This window comes from Mchenga conophoros, linkage group LG3 (genome assembly GCF_057382185.1).
Source record: "Mchenga conophoros isolate Kocher_MC1m ecotype Shallow Benthic linkage group LG3, M_conophoros_male_GT1.1, whole genome shotgun sequence".
In the NCBI taxonomy this organism is placed as follows: Eukaryota; Metazoa; Chordata; class Actinopteri; order Cichliformes; family Cichlidae; genus Mchenga; species Mchenga conophoros.
Genome location: NC_140528.1, coordinates 61789887 through 61814117, shown reverse-complemented (window position 1 = coordinate 61814117; position 24231 = coordinate 61789887). Strand labels below are relative to the sequence as shown.

The 24231-nt window shown below is 41.2% G+C and overlaps 1 protein-coding gene across 1 annotated transcript; it reads left to right on the top strand.

Annotated features, from left to right (window-relative positions):
• The first annotated feature begins 13087 nt into the window (after window positions 1–13087).
• On the top strand, window positions 13088–23906 carry LOC146579900 (basement membrane-specific heparan sulfate proteoglycan core protein-like). The gene is made up of 11 exons (XM_085268024.1): window positions 13088–13103; window positions 13205–13444; window positions 14516–14788; window positions 14904–15168; window positions 15548–15820; window positions 17784–18043; window positions 19584–19856; window positions 19972–20232; window positions 21195–21471; window positions 23266–23522; window positions 23623–23906. Exons 1-11 carry the CDS (start codon window positions 13088–13090, stop codon window positions 23904–23906), a joined length of 2679 nt encoding a protein of 892 aa, XP_085124150.1.
• The last annotated feature ends 325 nt before the right edge of the window (window positions 23907–24231 follow it).

Sequence of the window (24231 nt, the reverse complement as noted above, 5' to 3'; positions counted from 1 at the left end):
TTAAATTTCACCATAACACTGACTGGAGAAAAGCCAAATTGGGATTCTAATTGAGATTACAACTGAAATCAGTGCTGTGATAGTTAGTTTAAGATCACAACCTGATTTAAAACACAGTCTAACATCAACATTCTTGCCCCTGAAAATAGGTCAGGGTGGCTGAAAAATGTACTTTAAAAATGAGATTTTCTTTTTGTTTCATTGGAACAGTAAAGTACCATTACAAAGAAATGAGTACACCTTTGTAGATATCACTGATATGGAGTTTTTCATGTTTTACATACAGACTTTCTCATTTAAACCATGGTGACTTAAAAGTTTAGCAGCAAGACACTTGTTTCCTTTGTTCCATCAAACATTTCTTTCAGCCATCTGTGTTTATCAGAGCGATATGTGACTAATTTTTTATTGAATCACCAGAAAGTACACAAATACAAGATTAAATATTTTATTTATTTATCAAAGATACATAATTACACATTGATACAATGAATAAGGTGTCTATAAAAATTACACATGGTGTAAGAAAAACATTATAACATACACATAAGTGTTTTAAGATAATCTGACATACTTTAAAAGCATAAGAATAAAAGTTTTTTTTTTTTTTTTTAAAAATCATGTTCTTTGATGATCACATTACATGTATCACATTTTTTAAAGCATAACGTAGGGTGTTCACAAAAACAGTTTTATGATTACTTTTTCCACAGTGCTTGTATGCCTCTTGCAAAACTATGTACTTATCACCATATGACATAATAACTCACGATTATGCAAGACCAGCCATGAAATGTCCGTCGCTTCATTACAATCATTTGTCCCCGCTGCTGCCCTCAGACCCAGTCTGTGGGGTAAAATTGCTTTTTTGGTGGTTCATAAAAAATATCTCAAAAAGCGATGTTAGTGAGGGGACCAGAAACACTGGGTTGCAGAGCAGTTGGTAAGGACTTGTATATTTCTGGAGAGTCTGCAAAAGCTGTCTTGCTCGTGCTCCTGATTGGATATGTGGAGCCCGGCTCTGATATCTCACTGGTGGCAGCTAAAGGTAGGCATGCCTTTGAGGCGGAGTTGGTCTCGGGCGCAATCTTTCAAACGAGCCTCAAGGCATTTCAGGCAACCTCAGGCCGGAAACAACATCCGGTCACTCGCGGTCAAAATCCACGCAGAGCTGGTGTTTCGCAGGGATCAGGTTAACACATCTGGGTCTAAAAATATAAAGAAAAACAAAAAGAGTTTTAAAACACGCAAACTAGCAAAATATCAAAGGAGCATAACATAACAATAACAAGATGATATGAGATACCCGATGAGGCCATGATAGGTGATGTAGACATGTAATGTATAAACTTTTACGGGAGTTAAAAGTGGAGCTTATATATATTTTAAAGTGTATTGTACGTGGGATAGGCTCCAGCGCACCGCGCGAGCCTGAGAAAAGGATAAGTGGAGGCGAATGGATGGATGGATGGTGTATTGTACGTGTTACAAACCATTGTGATATTTATTTATTTTTTTAAATGAAAGGATTGACAGAATGGTAAAAAGGAAAATGCAAAAATGTAGTTAGAGAGGAAGATTAACACTTACCGAATGATATGCGGATAAGGAAAGAGACGCAAGTTGCTGTTGAAATCGGTCGCTCCCTATGCGAACTCGCAAGCAGTCTGAGCGGTTCCAGTTGTTGATACGTCTGAAGTCAGATGTGTTCTGGGGGTTCGAAGATAGTCTTAACCTGAGCGGGAGATCATAAAAATCGGACCTGGAGCGGATTGGCTAACCGGGGTGCGAAGGGAGCGGTGCAATAGTTATGTGATTGGCAGCGGGGCGCAGTGAGGCGGAATTGGTCTAAGGGGGGAATTTTCAAACGAGGTAAGCAGCGCATTAGGGAGCAGAGCGGGGAGCGAACAAGCAGGAAAAAATTGTGCTCTGCAAGAAGTTGTGGATCGGAGATTAAGAGCGAGGTAGAACTTAGAGTGTGGGTTGAATTTTAGAGCTTGCTAGTAAGAGGGAAGTTTTTGAAGGAAAAAAGAATAAGGATTTTCCCTGTTATCGAATATAAGGTTTTTGGGAATAGAGGGGTAGCTAACAAGTTATTCTAGGGGTTTTGGAGAAATCGCGGAGAAATTTTTAAAAAGAGTTTTGGCTTTGTTTGGCTGAGCATGAAGGGAGCCGCGGGGCGCTGAATTTGAGAAAAAAGACTAAGGATTTTTTCAGGATTTCCCCTGTTATCGAATATAAGGTTTTGGGAATAGAGGGGGTACCCTAACAAGTTATTGTAGGGTTTTGGAGAAATCGCGGAGGGTTTTTTAAGGAGTTTTCCCTGCTTATGTTTCTAAGGAGAGTTAGGGGATCGCGAGTTTTTTCTGAGTATGAGTTTTATTCTAAATCTACAAATGCATATAAATCGAAATAAAGTTTTCCCCCAAGGCATGCAGCATGTGTTTGTGGCCATACTGAACGTTACAAAAGCACAAGTTTAACTAAACAATTTTAACTAAACAAACACATGAGCACGGAGCCCGAGAGAGCACGGTCCGGAGACACGGGCGCGCCCCCGCGCGCCCAGACACACAGCCAGGGCGCGCACGGGCGCGCGCACACACACGCACACTCTGACCCGCCACCAGATGGCGTTTTTTGAGCATAAAAAAAAATAAAAATAAAAATTTAATTGCTTAAAGAAATAAAAGAATGCTATTTTGATATATAAGAAACTTTCTAAATAATCAATTATATTTTTATGAATATCATATTTTTATGAATATCATATTTTTATTACTTAATTACTTCCTACTTCCGGAGCTCATGAATAATTTAATTACTTCCGGACTTCCGGAGCTCATGAATAATTAATGAGCTCCGGAAGTAACCTGTCACTTTTTTTGACGAAAGGGGTATAATATCACTCTCTGACAGGCCTTGTATTTTACTTGGTATCAGATTAATATCAAATCTTGCACACACATCTTATTGCACACGTCCAGAAATAGTGAAATATTAAATTTATTAAACTGTTACAATTTCAGCACCATGGACAGCGCACAAGGTTCTCACTGCATGAGCTGTGCTCTCTAACACGTGACTGTTTGTCGTGGTGGACCTGCATAAATTTAGCTGCATGCACATATAGATCTCTCTTTCACATTTATGGGCATAGGTTAATAATTTTCATTAAAAAGAAAAATGAAATAATTTACTGTTGTACTGTTTCTAGGGTCCCTGTCCCTGGGTTACATCATGTCACTGCAACAGTGTAATTATATTTGAAATAAGAAATCTCAAGAGAATCTGTCACTCTCTCTGCCCACAAAACCAGATCTTTGTGTAACTTCAGACAGTCAGATCCTTGTCATTCTCCACCTTTCTCATGCAAAAACACCTCTCCAATATAAACACTGGGTTGTGTTTAGAGCTGGTATTCAACAGAGGGTGCAATTTAGTTATTTATTGCAATGAATTAGTCTGCTTGGCTGACTGTTAAATATTCCAGTCCTTCTACTTGTAAGTCACTGGGTGTCCATCTGAAACTGGGAAATTAAGGAGGAGTCGGCCTCATTAAGTGCTAAATGACCCAAGAGAACAGCCTTGATTGCTGCCACCATGCCTCGCAGGGTAACTGCACATTTATCACCTCCAGCTGGGACTGCAGAAACTGCAGGATCATGTCAACTGTGGGGGTCCAGCTGGTGGACCACACCAGGAGGCCAACAGCCACCAGCAGAAGGATTAGTAGTCCTGGTGGGTGGAGTAAAAGACTGTAGTGTTCTCACTTCTGGATCAGGCTGGATCAGGGATTACAGAAACTGCAGGATAATGTCAACTGTGGAGCTGGATTATTGTTGTGTTTTTTGTTTTGTTTTTTTTGTCTCTTTTTTTATGGCACAGGTAGGCAGGGCACCAATTCACTGAGCCTCTGGCACACCTGCTACTCGTCAGACGCTTTCATCAGAAGCGTTCCTAAGGAGCTGCACGATGGTCGTCTAGTGTCAAAGTATTGTCCTTTTCAGGGGTGTCTGTGTAACTGTTCGCCCGCCTACCGGAGCTTGTGGAGATCATCTTCTCCGAGTCTATACGGAGATTCAGTTCATGTCCCAGCACCTCACCTCTCAGTCTCCCTCCGTGCCTCTTAAGTCTGGCTTCTAATAACTTCCCCAGTGTCTATATGTCAGACTGTATCAAGTAAGCTCTCCAGTTCTCGTTTATTTTCCCGTTTGTGTTCTTTTCGGTTTACGGCAAAACACCACTAACACTATTATCCCTCCCCCCTGAGATCATAAGCGCCACCAGTGCATGTTCACCCTGCACGTCCTGGCTCTGTGTTTCCATACATGTCCTGTCTTGTAAATACGTTCCTTCCCTGTATATAGCCTTTCACTGTAAATAAACTTCCTTCACTGCAACCCCCGAACTTCCGTGTTTTCTGCTCTTGAGTCCACCCATAGCTACACCTAACAACAGGCTGCCAGCCTGAGCCCTACTGGGAAAAGGTGGAACAGTGACCCCCTTCACCTGGGACAGGAGGACCTTCAGAAAAGGGTGTCCCTTTCTGAGTGGTGGGACAGTTGGAAACCAGGCCATGTGGGGCCAAAGCGGGGCCACCAGGATCAACCCCACCTCTTTGGTCTGGACCTGGCAAAGGAATGACTGGAGGAGGGAGTATGGAGGGAAGGCAAAAGGGTTTGCCAGGTTGTCACACACAAGGGGAGGGACATCGTTCTGCAGGGAGACAAACAGATGGAAAAATGTTGACTCCATGGAAAAAAAGAAAAAGGTTGTCTTCTGCCCTGTCTGTTATGACAATGACATGGTGCCCCTGCAGACACAACAGAACTTACTTGAGTGCCAGGACGACAGCTTGCAGCTCCAGCATTTACAGTGAGGTCAGTAAGTATTTGATCACCCTGTGATTTTTTTTCTCTTACTTAGAAATCATGAAGGGGTCTACAATTTTCAGCATAGGTGCATTCACACAGTGAGAGACAGAATCTAAAAGGAAAAATCCAGAAATCACATTGTATGATTTTCGAACAATTTATTTGTGAATTACTGTGTCAAATAAGTCAAACTTGAGTCAAAAAATGTTAATATTTGGTACAGACGCCTTTGTTAACAATTACAGAGGTCAAACGGTTCCTGTAGTTCTTCACCAGGTTTGCACACACTGCAGGAGGGATTTTGGCCCACTCCTCCATACAGATCTTCTCTACATCTGTCAGGTTTCGGGGTTGTCGCTGAGCAACACAGTTTCAGCTCCCTCCAAAGATTTTCTATTGGATTTAGGTCTGGAGACTGGCTAGGCCACTCCAGAACCTTAATATGCTCCTTACGGAGCCACTCCTTGGTTTTCCTGGCTGTGGGCTTTGGGTCATTGTCATGTTGGAAGACCCAGCCACGACCCATCTTTAATGCTCTAACTGAGGGAAGGAGGTTTTTGCCCAATATGTCACAATACATGGCCCGTTCATCCTCTCATTAATACAGTGCAGTCGTCCCCTATGCAGAAAAACACCCCCAGAGCATGATGCTTCCAGCCCCATGCTTCACTGTACGTATGGTATTATTGGGATGATACTCATCATTCTTCTCCCTCCAAACACGGTGAATGGAGTTAAGACCAAAAAGTTCTACTTTGGGCTCATCTGACCACAGGACTTCCTCCCATGACTCCTCTGGATCATCCAGATGATCCCTGGCAAACTTCAGACAGGCCTGGACATGGGCTGACTTAAGCAGGAGAATCTTCTGTGCGATGCAAGATTTTAAACCATGATGTCTTAGTGTATTACTGATAGTAGCCTTGGAAACGACCAGCTCCTCCCGTGTAGTTCTGTGCTGATTCTTCACCATTCTTGGCATTGACGGACATTGACAGTCATCGTTAGCCTCTTCCATTTCCTGACAATTGCTCCAACAGTTGTTCTTTTTTCACCAAGCTGCTTAGCAATTGCCCCGTAGCCCTTTCCAGCGAGGTCTACAGTTTTGTCTCTTGTGTCTTTTGACAGCTCTTTGGTTTTGCCTATGTTGCTACTTAGACTTGGCTGGTTGTGGGGTGCACAGGTGTCTTTATGACAGCTAACGACCTCAAACAGGTGCTACTTATTTAGAATCATGAGCAGAGTGTAGCTGGACTATTTGAAAGCAAAATAACAGGCTGGTTGAGTACCCTCCACCGATGGAGAGCTCGATGTAGCCCCTGTGAGACCACCACTGTTGGGACTGTGTTAAAACATGCTTCAGTTTCTCACATTTTTATGCAATCCTTGTTCATCCTACAGAGTTATCAGTTTCATCAAAAAAAAAATCAGGGGTTTGGGGTGGGATTAAGGAAGTTTCAGAGTACTGCAGATTCCTCAATCTGTAGATGATAGTACATATGAGTCTAGTGGTGCATGTCACCCCCTCCCTGTTTGTTCTTTGTTTCTCTGAGCAGACTGTGATGACTGCATGTGTGGAAAAGACTGTTGTAGGTTTGGTTTATTTTTATCTGCTGAAAATCAGACACCACAAAATTTCTGTCTGGGCCTCCAAGAAAAGAGGAAATGCAGCCTGTGGTTTCAGCCTGAAGTCTAACGTTTGTCTTCTTTAAAGTCAACACAGCACAGTGGAAATGTGCAGGTATGACAATGTGTGAAAACAGGTTAAAAGTAGCTTTATTGTGGTGATGACACATGCTGGACTAAAGGATAAATAAAGCATGTGGGCATCAAGAGAAACGGTGAAAAGCTTGTTTCTCACGCTCATGTCTTTAAGAGTCTCTGCATGGACGTGCTGTAAATGTTCATTTATCTCTGAAATAAATAAAATCATCCATCACTCTCTCTGTCCACAACATCATATACAGATACAGTGATACAAATAAATCATTTAAAAATCATGCAATGTGATTTCCTGAATTGTTTTCAAAATCCTGTCTCTCACAGTGGGAATGCAGCTACATTGTGAATTTCAGACCCCTCCATGATTTCTAAGTGGGAGAACTTGCAAAGTCGCAGGGTGTTCAAATACTTATGTTCCTCACTGTATGTTTTTCTTCTTACTGCAACTTCCAAACATGTCAGTTCCTCACAGTATAACACAAAACTCCAAAGTATAATCACTGCTTTGTAACCAGCAGAGGAGCCAGTAAATCATCTATACCTACTGATACTAATGTGTCTGTTTGGCTGCTGTTACAGAAATGGTTCCTACACCTGTGATGATGACGTCAGTGTTTGACTCCAAACTGTCTGCTGGACTCTGCAGCATCACAGAGTCCCCAAGTTTTTAGGCCTTTTCAGACTTCATGTCTGGAGGCATTACAACCTCATGACATATTGATATGTACTGAAATTTTTGCACTTACTTAACATAAGCTATAAATAACATAAAAACATGAAGTAACATCTTAATGTATTTTTCCTTTCCCACAGAAAAGTGGAGGGAAGGAAAAACACACCTGCTGTTCAACAATCTAAAACACTCCGATATCAACATGTTTGTCAGCTCACTCTGCAGGTGGGGGAGAGATATAGGAGAGGTAGAGAATGAACTCAACCTGGGTGTCTATTGTCTTGTGTCGTTTGGGAGATGATTGGATGATGGGGTGGGTGCAGTTTTCTCTGCGGTTGGGTCGGGTGGGCTGCCCCGGACTCTGTGGGGCTGGGCGGTGCTGCTGCTGTGGGCCCCTGTAACAGGGCAGCCCTTAGCGGCTGGAAACACAGTGAGACAGACCAAGGCAAGTGTAGTGGAACAAAGTATTTATTTGCTATATGGCTCTCCTTACAACAATTAAATGGTCGCGCTTCTTCACAGCACAAAAAAAATCCACCCTCTAATGACAACTGGCAGCCTTAAATATGTTCAGCTGTCACAGACTTAACCATTATTCCACTCTCAGGTAAATTCTTAAATCCCAACCTTCCACCACAGTATACAATATATCAATAAGAATAAATAAATACATAAATACATTTTCACATTTACATATTAATAAATATTTCACACTTTAATGTTACACCAAACCCAATATTATAAAAACCCAGAAACCCAAGCACAAAAAGATTCACCACACTCTTTACCCATGGTCTCTCCCGGAACCTTTAAATGGTGTCTGGACCCCCGGGGAAACATTTGCCCAAACACCTTGAAGAGGACACAAGCAAGAAAGGTGAGTAATCATTAACTTACAAACACTTATTTGCACCACTTTTATCCCTTGATTTCACACACACATTTGCATTAGTTTTCCTTATTGGTAAACCTTAATCTCAATCACCATTCTTCTCTCCTGACAGACAACCACCACATTCCTTGACGAGGAGCAGCTGTGCAGGATCTGAAATAAGGCCACCAACTGATTTTAAAATTCCCAATAAATAGTCAATAAATATTTAAACTTCTTGTGTGCAAATCCATGCTTAAAGTGCAATGCTCATAAATTGCTTGATAAGGTGCTTTTAATAAAGTGAAAGGTGTGCTCTAAAGTGCTATACAGACAATACAATATAAATAAATGCAGTAAGGGAGTCCTCTTCCTTACAGCCCCCGTCCGGATGGGCCTGGGCCCCCTTGCCCTGGTGGGTTCCAGAGTGTGGGGGTGGCTACTGGGGTCAGCGGGGGAGCTGACCCCAGGGAGGGGCCGCTTTCCCCTCCCTTTCCTCAGCTGCCTCCCTCTCATCTCAGGCCCTCCAAAGTATGGAGGCCTATCTCCCCTCACCACACTCCCTGCCAGTGGCTCAGACGTTGGTGTGTTGGTGGTTCTTGTCGACTGGGGCTGGGCGCTCATGTATGTACCGGCTCACTCCTGGTGGCCGATTGGCGGGGCCTGGCGCCTGTGGCCCGGCTGAGCCCCTTCCGGGGGGTGGGGTGCCCTCAGGCCTCTGGCCTCTGGCCTCTGGGCCTGAGGCTCGGTCCTCTCTGGCACAGCTGGCTGCTGGCAGAGCCCACGGGCACGCCACTGCAACCCCCTCTGGCCTCTGCTCCGTAGCTGCTGGGTGACCTCTTGTTTGGGGCTCTACTCTACTCAGCTCTTCCCCGGAGGGTGGGAAGGTTGCCCCCCTTTGGTGGTCCTCCTTGGGTCCTCGTACTCTGGGGCCTCTGGATGTCTGGGGCCTGGATCTCCTCCATACCTGCTTCATGCCCTGGGGGACGGGACTATGGCTCCCCACACTCCCTAGCAGATTGTTACATGGAGAAACCTTTGGAATACAAGTGTGCTGATCCACACAGGTGTGCACAGACACAAACTACAGGGAGTGCAGAATTATTAGGCAAGTTGTATTTTTGAGGAATAATTTCATTATTGAACAACAACCATGTTCTCAATGAACCCAAAAAACTCATTAATATCAAAGCTGAATGTTTTTGGAAGTAGTTTTTAGTTTGTTTTTAGTTTTAGCTATTTTAGGGGGATATCTGTGTGTGCAGGTGACTATTACTGTGCATAATTATTAGGCAACTTAACAAAAAACAAATATATACCCATTTCAATTATATATTTTTTTTTACCAGTGAAACCAATATAACATCTCCACATTCACAAATATACATTTCTGACATTCAAAAACAAAACAAAAACAAATCAGCGACCAATATAGCCACCTTTCTTTGCAAGGACACTCAAAAGCCTGCCATCCATGGATTCTGTCAGTGTTTTGATCTGTTCACCATCAACATTGCGTGCAGCAGCAACCACAGCCTCCCAGACACTGTTCAGAGAGGTGTACTGTTTTCCCTCCTTGTAAATCTCACATTTGATGATGGACCACAGGTTCTCAATGGGGTTCAGATCAGGTGAACAAGGAGGCCATGTCATTAGTTTTTCTTCTTTTATACCCTTTCTTGCCAGCCACGCTGTGGAGTACTTGGACGCGTGTGATGGAGCATTGTCCTGCATGAAAATCATGTCTTTCTTGAAGGATGCAGACTTCTTCCTGTACCACTGCTTGAAGAAGGTGTCTTCCAGAAACTGGCAGTAGGACTGGGAGTTGAGCTTGACTCCATCCTCAACCCGAAAAGGCCCCACAAGCTCACCTTTGATGATACCAGCCCAAACCAGTACTCCACCTCCACCTTGCTGGCGTCTGAGTCGGACTGGAGCTCTCTGCCCTTTACCAATCCAGCCACGGGCCCATCCATCTGGCCCATCAAGACTCACTCTCATTTCATCAGTCCATAAAACCTTAGAAAAACCAGTCTTGAGATATTTCTTGGCCCGGTCTTGACGTTTCAGCTTGTGTGTCTTGTTCAGTGGTGGTCGTCTTTCAGCCTTTCTTACCTTGGCCATGTCTCTGAGTATTGCACACCTTGTGCTTTTGGGCACTCCAGTGATGTTGCAGCTCTGAAATATGGCCAAACTGGTGGCAAGTGGCATCTTGGCAGCTGCACGCTTGACTTTTCTCAGTTCATGGGCAGTTATTTTGCTCCTTGGTTTTTCCACACGCTTCTTGCGACCCTGTTGACTATTTTGAATGAAATGCTTGATTGTTCGATGATCACGCTTCAGAAGCTTTGCAATTTTGAGACTGCTGCATCCCTCTGCAAGATATCTCACTATTTTTGACTTTTCTGAGCCTGTCAAGTCCTTCTTTTGACCCATTTTGCCAAAGGAAAGGACGTTGCCTAATAATTATGCACACCTGATATAGGGTGTTGATGTCATTAGACCACACCCCTTCTCATTACAGAGATGCACATCACCTAATATGCTTAATTGGTAGTAGGCTTTCGAGCCTATACAGCTTGGAGTAAGACAACATGCATGAAGAGGATGATGTGGACAAAATACTCATTTGCCTAATAATTCTGCACTCCCTGTACACCTTTCTTGGCTGCTACCTCAAAGCACATTGTGCGCTGTCGATCTTGCGTGCTGCACAATAACATTTATTATTTATTATCTACTGCTACCTAGTTCAGTGTGATGGTGTTGTATTTATTATGTTGCTCTTTTTTGTTTGTTTTCTCTTCTGTTTTTTTTTCTCCACATAGTTGATCCAGGTGTTTTGTTTGTTTTTCTTTCTTCCCCCCTTTCTCACCGTCTCTTCTCCCCTCTATTTTTCTTTCTCTCCCTCTTTCTTTCATTCTTTCTCCCTGTCCTATCCCCTAATCATGTCTGTCCTGTCTGTAACAACCGAAAATAAAATAAATACATAATTATAATAAAGGTCAATCAAATGGACCAATATGGCAAGGCCATGATGATCCACTTGGTAAAGTAAACCTTTCTTGGCCTTAAGACAACAAGTCTGATGGCTAAAGATCCAAATGGGACAGGCAAAAAGTGCGAGCTGTTATGGAGCTTTTTGTACTTAAAAACACATTAATGAATCAAAGCTAATCAGTGCTCTATGTATGACATATTTAGTGAGTCAAAAATACAAAAGAGTGGCAGTACAAATAAAAGTTTACAGTTTGACTGTTGTTTTAGGTTCAGTGCTGCCATCTTGGATTGCTAACTCACAGTCTGTGTGTCTGCTCAGACTTTCCAAGCGGTAAATGTGAGTTGTGTTCCACAAAAAAAAAAAAACAATTCCAACTTCTGGCTTGTTCAGAAATTATCACCGGAGATTTTGGGTGAGAATGCTGTGAGAGGTTGCCTCACCCCATCATGTGATGTATTGAGGTCACCTGAAGAAAGATACTAGTGGGGGTTGATGTGCCTGGGAAGAGATCTCAAAACAGGATTGTAGTTGGCTGACAGCTGACGCCATAAGGCACCACCTCTGGTTAATGATGGTCATTCACAGTAGAGACGGCCTCTTTCAAACCATCATACTTGTCTGTTCAAAATGTGAACACTGGCACCTTTAAATGAGTGATATTTGGAACAGAAGAAACCAAATAACTATTTTAAGATCATTGTCTGTGCATAATCCTGGAGAGTGAGTGAGTGGGGTGGCCAGAAACTGAGAACAACACATTTTGGGAAGACAGCATTTATGTATTGCACAATAAATGTCTGTGGATGTTCAGAAACATTTGCTGATAAGATGACTCAAGATAAAATATTCCAACATTATGATGATCCACAGCACACTGCACAAATCACATAAAAGTCTCTGAGAATAAAACATAATTATGAGCTGGTAAAATATGTCACCTGACCTGAAACAACAGAAGGTAAGAACAAAACACAAGAAACAAGCCTGCATGTTTGCAGTGGACAGGAAATGTGAACACGTCACACAACTGCTGTGGTCAAAGCTACAGGAGCTGTTTGAGGTTTGTATAAAAGGAAAGGAAGCACAGAGAGGCCACAGTCAGAAGAAACACGCTGGTCTTATCTGTATTAAATGCAGCTTCTCTTTTTATTATTGATGTAAAGTCAAAGTGTTTGAGATCAGCTGAGGATCAGAGTGCAGCAGGGCTGGATGTGAGGATGGGGCACTCTTTGCTCTGCATGACGGGGTTATTGTGTAAGTACATTTGTGACATTGTTTGAATGGCACTGATTAATGAAAGTGTTTCTCATGTGTGAGAATTAGAGTGTATCACTGGTTTGAAGTGTTTATGTGAGAGTTTGAACAAAGCATATTTGTGATGTTTATGAAAGTTACAGACAAATGTTGGCTGGTTCCTTGGTTCAGTTTAGTCTGAGTATCGTGTTGGATACATCGCTGCTTGTTGCACTTGACTCATTGCTGTGTACAAGTTCATATATTAATAGTGTTTTATGCACGGAAATATTTTGATGAGCAGTAACTGCGTCATGTGAAAATTAATCTTTAAAAACCACTTTTGTCCATTTTGAGTTTGATTTTCTGTCAGTTTGATCCTGATGATGTTTAATCTTTACTTTAGTGCTCGGTTCTCTCTTCTACGTTAATGCTGAAGGTGAGAAATGGTTCATTTTCCTTTCTTCATATTTATCAAATATGAATAATTTTGCTCTGATATTTTATATTTTATATTTCATGCACCATTTTAAATCGCATCCTGTCTCTCTGTTTGTGCATCGTTTTATTTAAGATACTAAATGGGTTTATAAACAGTGAGTGAGTTAAATCCTGCAGGTCTGTGCAGTCACTCTGTGGTTTTACTCAGAATATTAATTAACTGCTTTAATTTGTTTCATAAAAACACATCTTATTGTTTTCAAGTCCAAATGTCACCAGGATGCAGTAAATCTTTTGACTCTTAACAGCAGCAATAAAAATCAGCTCAGCTTCAAAATGACTTTATGCTTCCATCAATCTCTAACTTGATGTGTTTATGTGAACAGTTCTCAATAAGCCCACCGTGATCCTCGAACCATCCTGGCCTCAGATACACAGCAGTGAGACAGTCGCTGTCAGATGTGAAGGAAGTCAGTCGCTGTTTGTATGGAGAGAAGACAAGTTAATCAGACCTCAAACATCTGAATACAGAATCAGCAGAGCTACTGAGTCTGACAGTGGAGGATACAGCTGCTGCACCATGAGTCTTTCAGTCTGCAGTGACATCATCACACTGACTGTATCATGTAAGTTGGACACATTTCATTGAGTCATATTGTTCTTTGTTTTAGTTTAGTAACAAAATCAGAGAAAATCGTAACAAACATTAAACACAGATGTGATGATCTCAGTTTCTTCAGTACCTGCACATGTGTAGTTTCCACCACTGCAGCTCAGAATTATGACACAATTATTTTGTTTTTATAATTTATTTGAAGTTGTGGAACAAACATGATCAATAAACACAGAATGAGCAGAGCTGCTGTCTGACGATGGAAATACAGATGCTGAAAAAAGAAAAGGCTGATCATCAACAGAGAAGAGTTCTGTTATCACATCACAGCCCTGGTTGGGGTCGGGGATAGCATACAGTATGAAAAACATCTGTGTGAATTATGACTGATAAATGCTGCTGACTGTGCACTGGTTATGCATCTTTATGCATATATATTTATGTGATCATGATCCTTAAAACAAACATTTAAATAAAAAACAGATTAACAAAAAATCTGATAATAAGAGCGACCACAATCAACTGGCCTCAGATCAGCTAACAGTGTATAGTTCACCTGTCTCTGCATTTAGGAGTACAGTTTGGTGACAGAGCATAAAAACAGTCTCACCTGATTCTTGATTCACTCTGATAAAGTTTTCATCATGTTATATACATCCAGCGTTAGCTCCTGGCTCTCTAGCTGGCTAACAGTTAGCTGAGATACCTGTGCTGTCCTCATGTGTGCTGCTGCCAGTTGTTGATTCTCATCAAATTTGCTTTGAAGTCACTTTTTGTTTTTGTGCTGTTGGTGCCTGTTTGCATCAAGTGTGATGATCACACTGAGATCAGGGACCGACCTACCTGAGAAACCTGAGATCTATTATTGAACTCCATCCATCTTCTTAACCCATCATCCAGGGTCGTGACCTATTAAGCACTTACTGAATTTAAAAAAATATATAAATTGTAAATTAATAAAAATAAATTGGATTTTTTTAAATTACTATTGAGTTTTTATGTTGAAATCTTTATTTGTTATATAACAAAGTTTTTCCTAAAGCAACTGACAGTCTGATGTTTGTCTTTCCTGTAACATCAATAGCAAGTAAACCCAGAGCCACACTGACAGCACACAGTTCAGTCATACCAGCAGGGGGCAGTGTGACACTGAGCTGCTCTGTGGAGGGCTCTGCTGGCTGGAAGTTTGACTGGTTCAGACGTGATTCACAGTTTTCTGGAGGTCAGAAAATAGGAGCTGGAAGATCAGAGCACACTATCAGTATTTCAGAAGGAGGCATCTATTACTGCAGAGGAGGGAGAGGAGATCCAGTTTTCTCCACAGAGGACAGTGCTGCAGTTACAATTCAGAAACAAGGTGAGGGTGAAATTTTGTTGTGAAATAAAACGAAACATCATGATTAAACTGAAGTAACAATTGATTTATGATTTTTTCAGTTTAATATTTGTGTTTATTTGTTTGTTAGGGAAAGTTTGGGCTGCTGTGAAACTGCAGCACAGCTGGTCTCAGATATTCACTGGTGAGACAATCACTCTCAGATGTGAGATTCAGGGAGGTGAAGGAAAGGTGTGGAAATATGAATGGACAGCACCCAACACAAACAGCCCTCCAACATCCAGTGAATACAGGATCAGCAGAGTTTCAGTGTCCCACAGTGGAGACTACAGATGTCGGGGTAGCAGTGACTATCTCTTAACAGGATGGAGTGATGCCTTCAGACTGACAGTTTCATGTGAGTTGGACCATGATTCATGCTGACATTTAATGTTTTCATGTTTACATCTGTCTTAACAGGAAAACTCCAACAATGATCCAGCTGTCTGCAGGCAGCTCAGGACAACAGTTTTTCTCACTGTGCAAACAGAAAGGAGAGACACCATGGAGGCTCTTAAAATATCAGCAGTTTAAAGAGGAATGTACAGAGATGACAGTTTGATAAGAGAATGATAAATCAGTGAAATCTTTAGTTTGTTAGACAGTCTAATGTGTCACATGCAGGGAAACTAATTTTTTTTTAATTACTCTGTGAATGTTTAAAGTGTGATTAGTGCTGTAAGAAATGTATTCTTTATGATGATTTAATTTTTTTAATGGTTTTGTTTCTTCAACAGCAAGTAAACCCAGAGCCACACTGACAGCACAAAGTTCAGTCATAGCAGCAGGGGGCAGTGTAACACTGAGCTGCTCTGTGGAGGGCTCTGCTGGCTGGAAGTTTGACTGGTTCAGACATGATTCAGTCTCTTCTAAAGCTCAGCTCATGAGAGGAAATGAAGCAAACGGAGTTATTAGTGTCTCACAAGGAGGTCTGTACCACTGCAGAGGAGGGAGAGGAGATCCAGTTTACTACACAGAGGACAGCAGTGACGTCACAGTTGTGGAGATTTGTGAGTTTTAAACTTTCTGTTATTTAAGTTTCTCATGTGTTTCATACAAATGTAAAAATAAACATTGTGGCATCAACTCCAAAAAAAACCTGCACATTTATTGCTCATTAGCTGCTGTTAGTCTTTAAATTGTATTGTATTAAATATTTTTGGCCTCTCTCTTTAAATGCTTCTTCACCTTAAACTGACTTTAAGTGGACATGAAAGACTACATGTATTAAGCCACAGAGCCATTAAACAAACAAACAAACAAACAAAAATAAAGGTTAATCCTGAACATGTTGTCATCCGAGGTCATCAACAGCTCAGCTAACATCAGGTCAGATCAGGGTCGGTAACCCGCGGCTCTTCCGCCCCTCAGCTGTGGCTCCCGCAAGCTTTGGGTGAAAAAAATGAAAAATAAAAGTCCCACACAACATCCCCAACATCTGCAGGAGGAAGTTTACAGAGTGAGAAAAAGAAAAGTGTGTTTATAGCAGCAGCTACTGCAGCCAGAGAGAGTCTGACAGGCCCAGCTGTGAGCCACATGTTAGCATCCAGCTGTTCACTGTGTTCACCGCCTCCAGAGGAAAAAAGTGTGCTGCTGTGACCTTCCCACGCCTCTCTCCATCTCTGCACTTTGCCATAAGTTGACCCAGAGCAGAAAGCTAGTTAGCAGCTACGAGCCAAACTCAGAACACTGAGCATCAGCCAGAGGTCTCCGTGGGTCAGAGCCGTGGATCTGGAGATAAACCTGCCGTTCTGACACTCACGTCAACACGACAAAGTCTGCTTTCCATAAGGAGACAAATTTGTGTTGAAAGTATTACAAACACACACAACATGATCAACAAGCAATGATTTGTGGCTTGAAAGCAGCTCACATTTGTGGATCTGTGTGAAGCTGGCAGTTAAATTAGACTCAAAACCCCACGTGGGCACGAGACGTGATCTGTGCGTGTCAGGTGATTCGTCCACATGTATTTAAGGTGTTGTGAGCTGTGTATTATCACCAGATATGCTGTTATTGTGCAATAAATATCTTTATGTTTTCGACCCTGAGCTGATGTATTTTATACTCAGGGCTGCCCGTGGCTGCATGAAAACAACAGAAGATGATCGCTCATTGAAATGGACTGAAGACATAATTATATACAAATAGTTTTCATGATTATTCTTCTTATTTTACAATTATTGGACCACAGCTACATTTTATTTACTTATTCTGAACTCAAACAGACCTGCAGAATGATGCTTTATTTAAAGTAGGCCTGCACAGGCCTGTGCTGTTTTTCTCCTCTTTAAAGTTTTTGTTAAAAAGTTCTTAAAAGGTAAAAAAGCTCTTCTTCTTATTAAGACATCTTGTATTGTATTAAGTATATTTATTATCATCTCTGAATTATGGACGATGAATTTTAAAGAAAGAAATCTGAAAAACAATCTGGACGTTAAAATTTGTGCCTCAATGATCAGCAGTTACTCAGGTTTGTGTCGACACATTTGTACAATAGTTTGTGTGAACTGGAAAGTTGCACACAAATCACTGCACACATCTGTAAATCTTACTTTCTGCTTGTGAATCATATTATACACAGTTGTACCACTTTCAAGGTAAATTTGTTGCCATAAAAACAAGGATATACTGTCCACCTTCACTCCCTGTCTCTGTAGCTGTAAGTGGTTCTTCAAAGGGAAAATGCAGCTGTTAGCTGTAATGTTAGGATTTGTAGATCACTTTATAAATGTGGAGTGTGTGGATGAACAGGCTGTGTGAGTCAGATACACCAGTGGGCCACCACACACGTGTACCACACGGTAAATAAATGTAAACACTGATTTTTAAATCCAGCTTCATTTACAGTCAAAGTGTCACCAGGATGCAGTAAATCTTTCTCCTCTGAACAACAGCAAAAAGAAAATCAGGCTTCAAAATGACTTCATGTTTCTATTTGTCTCTAACTGGATATTTTCCTGTGAACAGTTCCCAGTAAGCCCACTGTGACCCTGCAGCCATCCTGGACTCAGATATACAGCGGTGAGACAGTCACTGTCAGATGTGAGATTCAGGGAGGTGAAGGAGCTCAGTGGACGTATGAATGGAGAGCAGCCAAGTTAAACACACCTCCAACATCCAATGAATACAGAATCATCAGAGCTACTGAGTCTGACAGTGGAGGATACAGCTGCCGGGGCAGAAGGGACTATTTCTTCTCAGAGTGGAGTGATATCATCACACTGACTGTATCATGTAAGATCTTTCATCCAGATTATTTCAAATTACTTATTGTGTTAATCTAACCTTTAATTGGGAAATGAGTCATCTGCCTATTAAATAAAATCACAAATCAGATGTTAATTTATTAATTTTTTATTCTAGTAACTTTCAAACATGATAACAGACAGTTTTTGTTTATATTACAAAACTGATCATTTAACCATTTGTGGACAGGCTGCAGTCTTCAGTGTCCATGAACAGCATCAACATGCTGGTTCAGACGTTTCTTCTCAGGGTAGAAATTATTTCTTTTCTTCTTGTATAAAAATATTTTTAATGTTAGTTTTAATTCAAAATTAATGGTTAAAAACATGTAACACATGTGAACATCATAGAAAAAGCAAATGAATGTTTCAGTTCAACAAGCGCTCCAGTCAGACATTAAACTTCAGCAACACTGTGCAGTTATGAAACTTTAATCTGAGTCAAACTGATTTAATCAGCATTAAATAAATCAATGAAATAAACATCACCCCGCAGATACAACCTCAGTGAATTATGTCCAGTGTTCACTCAGTGTGGGTGTTAAACTGTGTGACTGGAGTCGTGCTTTGTGGCATCGAGAGCTCAGAACAATCCGTCAGCAACAAACTGAGTATGGATTAAAAAAGTACACTTGGTGACAGACAAACAGGGTATTTTACAACTTTACTTATACTCGATAACACTATAGTTGCTGCTTGTGAATTGAAATGCATTCTGGGATACCTGGCTGCCCCACGTCCACAGTACCACCAGTTCATCGCAGTCGATTGTCTAGTATTGATCTGTGCTGACTTACTCTACATGGTAACCAATCAGATGTTAGACGAGCTGCAGTGGCAGCGTTAAACAAGACCCTCCACAGGTTTTTCACATTTTGGCAAGTTTGGTCTCATGAGGAACACAAACTCCATCTTTAGCTGAATTAAAATCAAAGGACTCCTGTGTGGTTTTATTTTATTGGAGGCTTCATTGGAGTCTGTCAGCCTCTCTGATTGTTCAGTTTTCCTCTGTAAATAAGGTGTTTACATTATTCAAAATTACATCATAGAAAACTACCTGAACTTGATGTTGGAACCATGTCAGCGATGGTCACGGTGCTCGAACAATAACAGACACCATTCAGTGTAGTGTGATTTTAGACTATTATTAAAGGGAAAAGTAGAGAGGACACAAACAAACTGACCATGGATTAAACATGGATAAAGTACTTTGTATTTGTAACATTTGTCTTTGAATAGATGAAGAATAAGTCAGAGGGAATCTGTAGTGTAGTTGTGCATGAAGACCGTCTAATGTGTCACATGCAGGTAAATGTTTTCTGTTTGGTGCTAGAAGCTAAATGACTGAGTGAATGTGTAAAGTTTGATCATTACTATTAAGCACTTACTGAAAAAAACAACAAATTGCATATTTCTAAAATGATTCTTGAATTTTTTACTTTCTCTTTAAAATCTTTATTTGTTATATGACAAAGTTTTTCCTGAAGCAACTGACAGTCTGATGTTTGTCTTTCCTGTAACTACAACAGCAAGTAAACCCAGAGCCACACTGACAGCACAAAGTTCAGTCATACCAGCAGGGGGCAGTGTGACACTGAGCTGCTCTGTGGAGGGCTCTGCTGGCTGGAAGTTTGACTGGTTCAGACGTGATTCAGAGTTTTCTGGAGCTCAGAAAATAGGAGCTGGAACATCAGAGCACACGATCAGTATTTCAGGAGGAGGCATCTATTACTGCAGAGGAGGGAGAGGACATCCAGTTTTCTCCACAGAGGACAGTGCTGCAGTTACAATTCAGAAACAAGGTGAGGGTGAAATTTTGTTGTGAAATAAAACGAAACATCATGATTAAACTGAAGTAACAATTGATTTATTATTTTTTCATTTTAATATTTGTGTTTATTTGTTTGTTAGGGAAAGTTTGGGCTGCTGTGAATCTGCAGCACAGCTGGTCTCAGATATTCACTGGTGAGACAATCACTCTCAGATGTGAGATTCAGGGAGGTGAAGGAAAGGTGTGGAAATATGAATGGACAGCACCCAACACAAACAGCCCTCCAACATCCAGTGAATACAGGATCAGCAGAGTTTCAGTGTCCCACAGTGGAGACTACAGATGTCGGGGTAGCAGTGACTATCTCTTAACAGGATGGAGTGATGCCTTCACACTGACAGTTTCATGTGAGTTGGACCATGATTCATGCTGACATTTAATGTTTTCATGTTTACATCTGTCTTAACAGGAAAACTCCAACAATGATCCAGCTGTCTGCAGGCAGCTCAGGACAACAGTTTTTCTCACTGTGCAAACAGAAAGGAGAGACACCATGGAGGCTCTTAAAATATCAGCAGTTTAAAGAGGAATGTGCAGAGATGACAGTTTGATAAGAGAATGATAAATCAGTGAAATCTTTAGTTTGTTAAACAGCCTAATGTGTCACATGCAGGTAGGGATGGGAATGGATAAGAATTTATTGATTCTCATTGGCTCCACTTTGAGAGTCGCCACCATCTCTAAGCAGAATATCAAAGACATTCATGCAGATTAGTTAGAGGCTTCGTGGTCAAATGTTTGTGCATGTTGGAGGTATTTCCCCTCTTTGTTGGGATCATTTCTCAAAAAAATTAAAGCAAAAAAGTTCTTACACAAAATCAGCACAAAGAGACTTTAAAGCGGTCGTCATGGTGATTTTACTGTAGAAACTTGAACAGGTAGAAACGGAGCTGCAGCCTGACTGCTCATTAGTTTGTTACCTGTTGAATTTCAGCAGCAGCTTTACTGTAAATCACAACTCATTTCTCACAGTGCTGGTCTGGGGTCAGCATTCACTCAGCTTTAACGTCACTCTGGGTTCTTGGCTAGCTTAGCGTTAGCATGCTGTGCTTTAAAGAGCCAAAGTTGTGTTAACAGGTGATTATTTGAATGCATTTGTTTCTGTCCTAGAACAGTTTCCACTTTACCATCACTCTCATCCTGTATGCTGTAATCCAGTTCTCTACTCCCATCACTACATGCAGGATTACTAATTACTGTTTGTGTTTGTAGATAAATTAATCAGTGAATGTTTAACGTGTGATCAGTGCTGTAGCAAGTTTATCCTTGATTATGTTTTAATGTTTTACTTATTTTGTTTCTTCAGCAGCAAGTAAACCCAGAGCCACACTGACAGCACAAAGTTCAGTCATACCAGCAGGGGGCAGTGTGACACTGAGCTGCTCTGTGGAGGGCTCTGCTGGCTGGAAGTTTGACTGGTTCAGACGTGATTCAGTCTCTTCTAAAGCTCAGCTCATGAGAGGAAATGAAGCCAACAGAGTTATTAGTGTCTCACAAGGAGGTCTGTACCACTGCAGAGGAGGGAGAGGAGATCCAGTTTACTACACAGAGGACAGCAGTGACGTCACAGTTACAGAAACTCGTGAGTTTAATTATTTTATTTCTACCAGACTGAGAGGTCATATAGCTGTGAGTTTATTAACCCTCAGATAAGTTTTCTGCTCATTAAGATTACTTGGAGAGGTGGGAAAATAGAAACATTTATTCAACTTTGTTTTTGATTTAAGTCCAAAATTGTGAGACTAAGGACTCACCCTCACAGAGAATGTGCTCTCCAAAAAACATCAACAAAACAATTCAGACCTTTAAAAAATGTGTTTTAGCTACAAAAGTTCAAATTCCAAAGAAAAATGAGATCTTGCAGTGAAAAGTTTCAGATTTTGTTTTAATAACAAACAACAAAACAAATGTTTCTGTGTTACAGTGTTGATGTAAATACCAGCCGTACCTGCAGGTGTAAACACGAGACTGTGCTGTAACAATGTAAACACTGTATATGAGAGTTGTGTTGGATCTGATTGTTCAGTGTTCAGCATGGTGATGGCTGAGGGATCAAAGCTGTTCCTTAGTTTGTTAGTTTTTGTCTTTATGGCTCTGAAATGTCTGCCTGAAGGTAGACGTTCACACAGTGCATGACCTGGGTGAGATGGATCCTGAAGGATTTTCTTTGTGTTCCTGAGACTGCGGGAGCTGTGCAGTTCTTCAAGTGAGGGCAAAGGATGGCCGACTATCCTCTGGGTGACCTGTATAACCCTGTGGAGCTATTTCCTCTGTGCTACTGTGCAGCTGTGCTATACAGTTCTTCATGTAGCACAGTATGCTATCAAAAACCAGCTACAGGTCAGGGTGTTTGAGAATATCTCAGTGCATCCTGATGAAGCCGTCCTGCCTGTGGCCTGGTTTTCACTGTCTTTGTGCTGATTGTAGAAATTTTGCAAAGTGGGATGTGGCCGTGATCAAAAACAGTTATCAGTGGTCAGACTGGCCCGAGGTGTGGTTTAACCCTGTAGCCTGTTTGAGGTTGATTTGTTTTTCACACTCTCATGTTTTAAACATTAGAATTTTAATGTTTCTATTTGTGTCTAACTGGATATTTGTCTGTGAACAGTTCCCAGTAAGCCCACTGTGACCCTGCAGCCATCCTGGACTCAGATATACAGCGGTGAGACAGTCACTGTCAGATGTGAGATTCAGGGAGGTGAAGGAGCTCAGTGGACGTATGAATGGAGAGCAGCCAAGTTAAACACACATCCAACATCCAATGAATACAGAATCATCAGAGCTACTGAGTCTGACAGTGGAGGATACAGCTGCCGGGGCAGAAGGGACTATTTCTTTTCAGAGTGGAGTGATATCATCACACTGACTGTATCATGTAAGATCTTTCATCCAGAGTATCTAAATAAGGAAAAAGCACTTCTTCTTTCTTACAGCTTTATAACTGTCTTTCATGTTGGTCAGTAAAATGTTTAGTTTTTATTCCAACAACAAAAACCTGAACAGCAGCTTTTTATTCACAGTGAAGAGAACAAAACATATGAGAGTAACTTCTCTGCTGTGCAGCTCTAATACATGAAAGATGAAATGCAGAACAAATGCTGGATCTGTCTCAGCTGCTCCACCACATCCACTAAGAAACATTAAATCCTCTGATTGTTCCTCATGTGTGTTTTTAACTTAGAAATGCAGCAAATTAAATATGAAAGATTAGTGTTGTATTTGTGTGATAGTTGTACAGTTTGTTGCAGCTTCACCATTAAAGTTATGTGATATTTATTATTTCCATATTTCCACCAAGTTATTTCAACTGGTTTGATTCAGTCATTGACTTTTGTTCTTTTTCTAAACTGAACTGCAGATAAACCAAAGGCCAAACTGAGAGCTGATAACACAGCTGTTCCAGTAGGGGGCAGTGTGACCCTGACCTGCTCTGTGAGCCCATCATCATCATCTGGATGGAAATACTACTGGTACAGAGATGAGAAATCCTCTGAAGCCCTGACCACACAAGATGCAGTTTTCCACTCAAATGGACAAATCAGTGTCTCACAGGAAGGACTCTACAGGTGCAGAGGAGGAAGAGGAGATCCAGTTTACTACACAGAGGACAGCCAGTCAGTCAGGATTGGGAAAACTGGTGAGTTCAAAGTTAATGAACCCCAAATCACTACCTGATGAAAAGTATCTGATGGAAATTGACCCCTTTTGTCATTCACTTGTTCATTTCCTGAATACAGTCCCAATCAGGCCTGTTGTGACTCTGTATCCAAACTGGTCTGAGATATACAGAGGAGAGACGATCACTGTCAGATGTGAGATCCATGGAGGAGACACTGAGTGGGATTATGAGTGGGAAACAAACAGCATGATAAAAGGTCCAAATCAAAATGAATACAGGATTAGATCTGCTTCATCATCCAACAGTGGAAACTATCGCTGTAAGGGCAGAATGAAAAGTTCACAGCATGAAACAACAGAGTGGAGTGATTCAGTCACACTGACAGTTTCTGACAGTAAGTAGAGTCATAGTTCATTTAACCTGGAAATAGAAACAGTTTGTAAAAATGTGTTTTTATTAGTACATGTTGAGATATTTGACATGTTTAGATAGTCTCACTCTTAAAGTTCATCATAAATATTTGTGAGTCAACATTTTAGTGACATTGAATTCAGAGTTAAGAGACGAAAGATTGAGAGAAAATCTTTGTTGAACAGATGAACCCCGTCCTGTCCTCACTGTGTCTCCATCATGGCTGAGTCCTGGAGCCTCAGTAACTCTGAACTGTGAGGTTGAACATCCGTCTGCAGGATGGAGCTTCTACTGGTATAAAGCTGTTCCTGATCTA

Coding starts and splice junctions, on each gene's coding strand:
- LOC146579900 (XM_085268024.1), top strand. Junction 15,821..17,783: donor ACAGTTGTGGAGATTTGTGA/GTTTTAAACTTT, acceptor AACAGTTCCCAG/TAAGCCCACTGTGACCCTGC. Junction 19,857..19,971: donor AGTTACAATTCAGAAACAAG/GTGAGGGTGAAA, acceptor TGTTAGGGAAAG/TTTGGGCTGCTGTGAATCTG.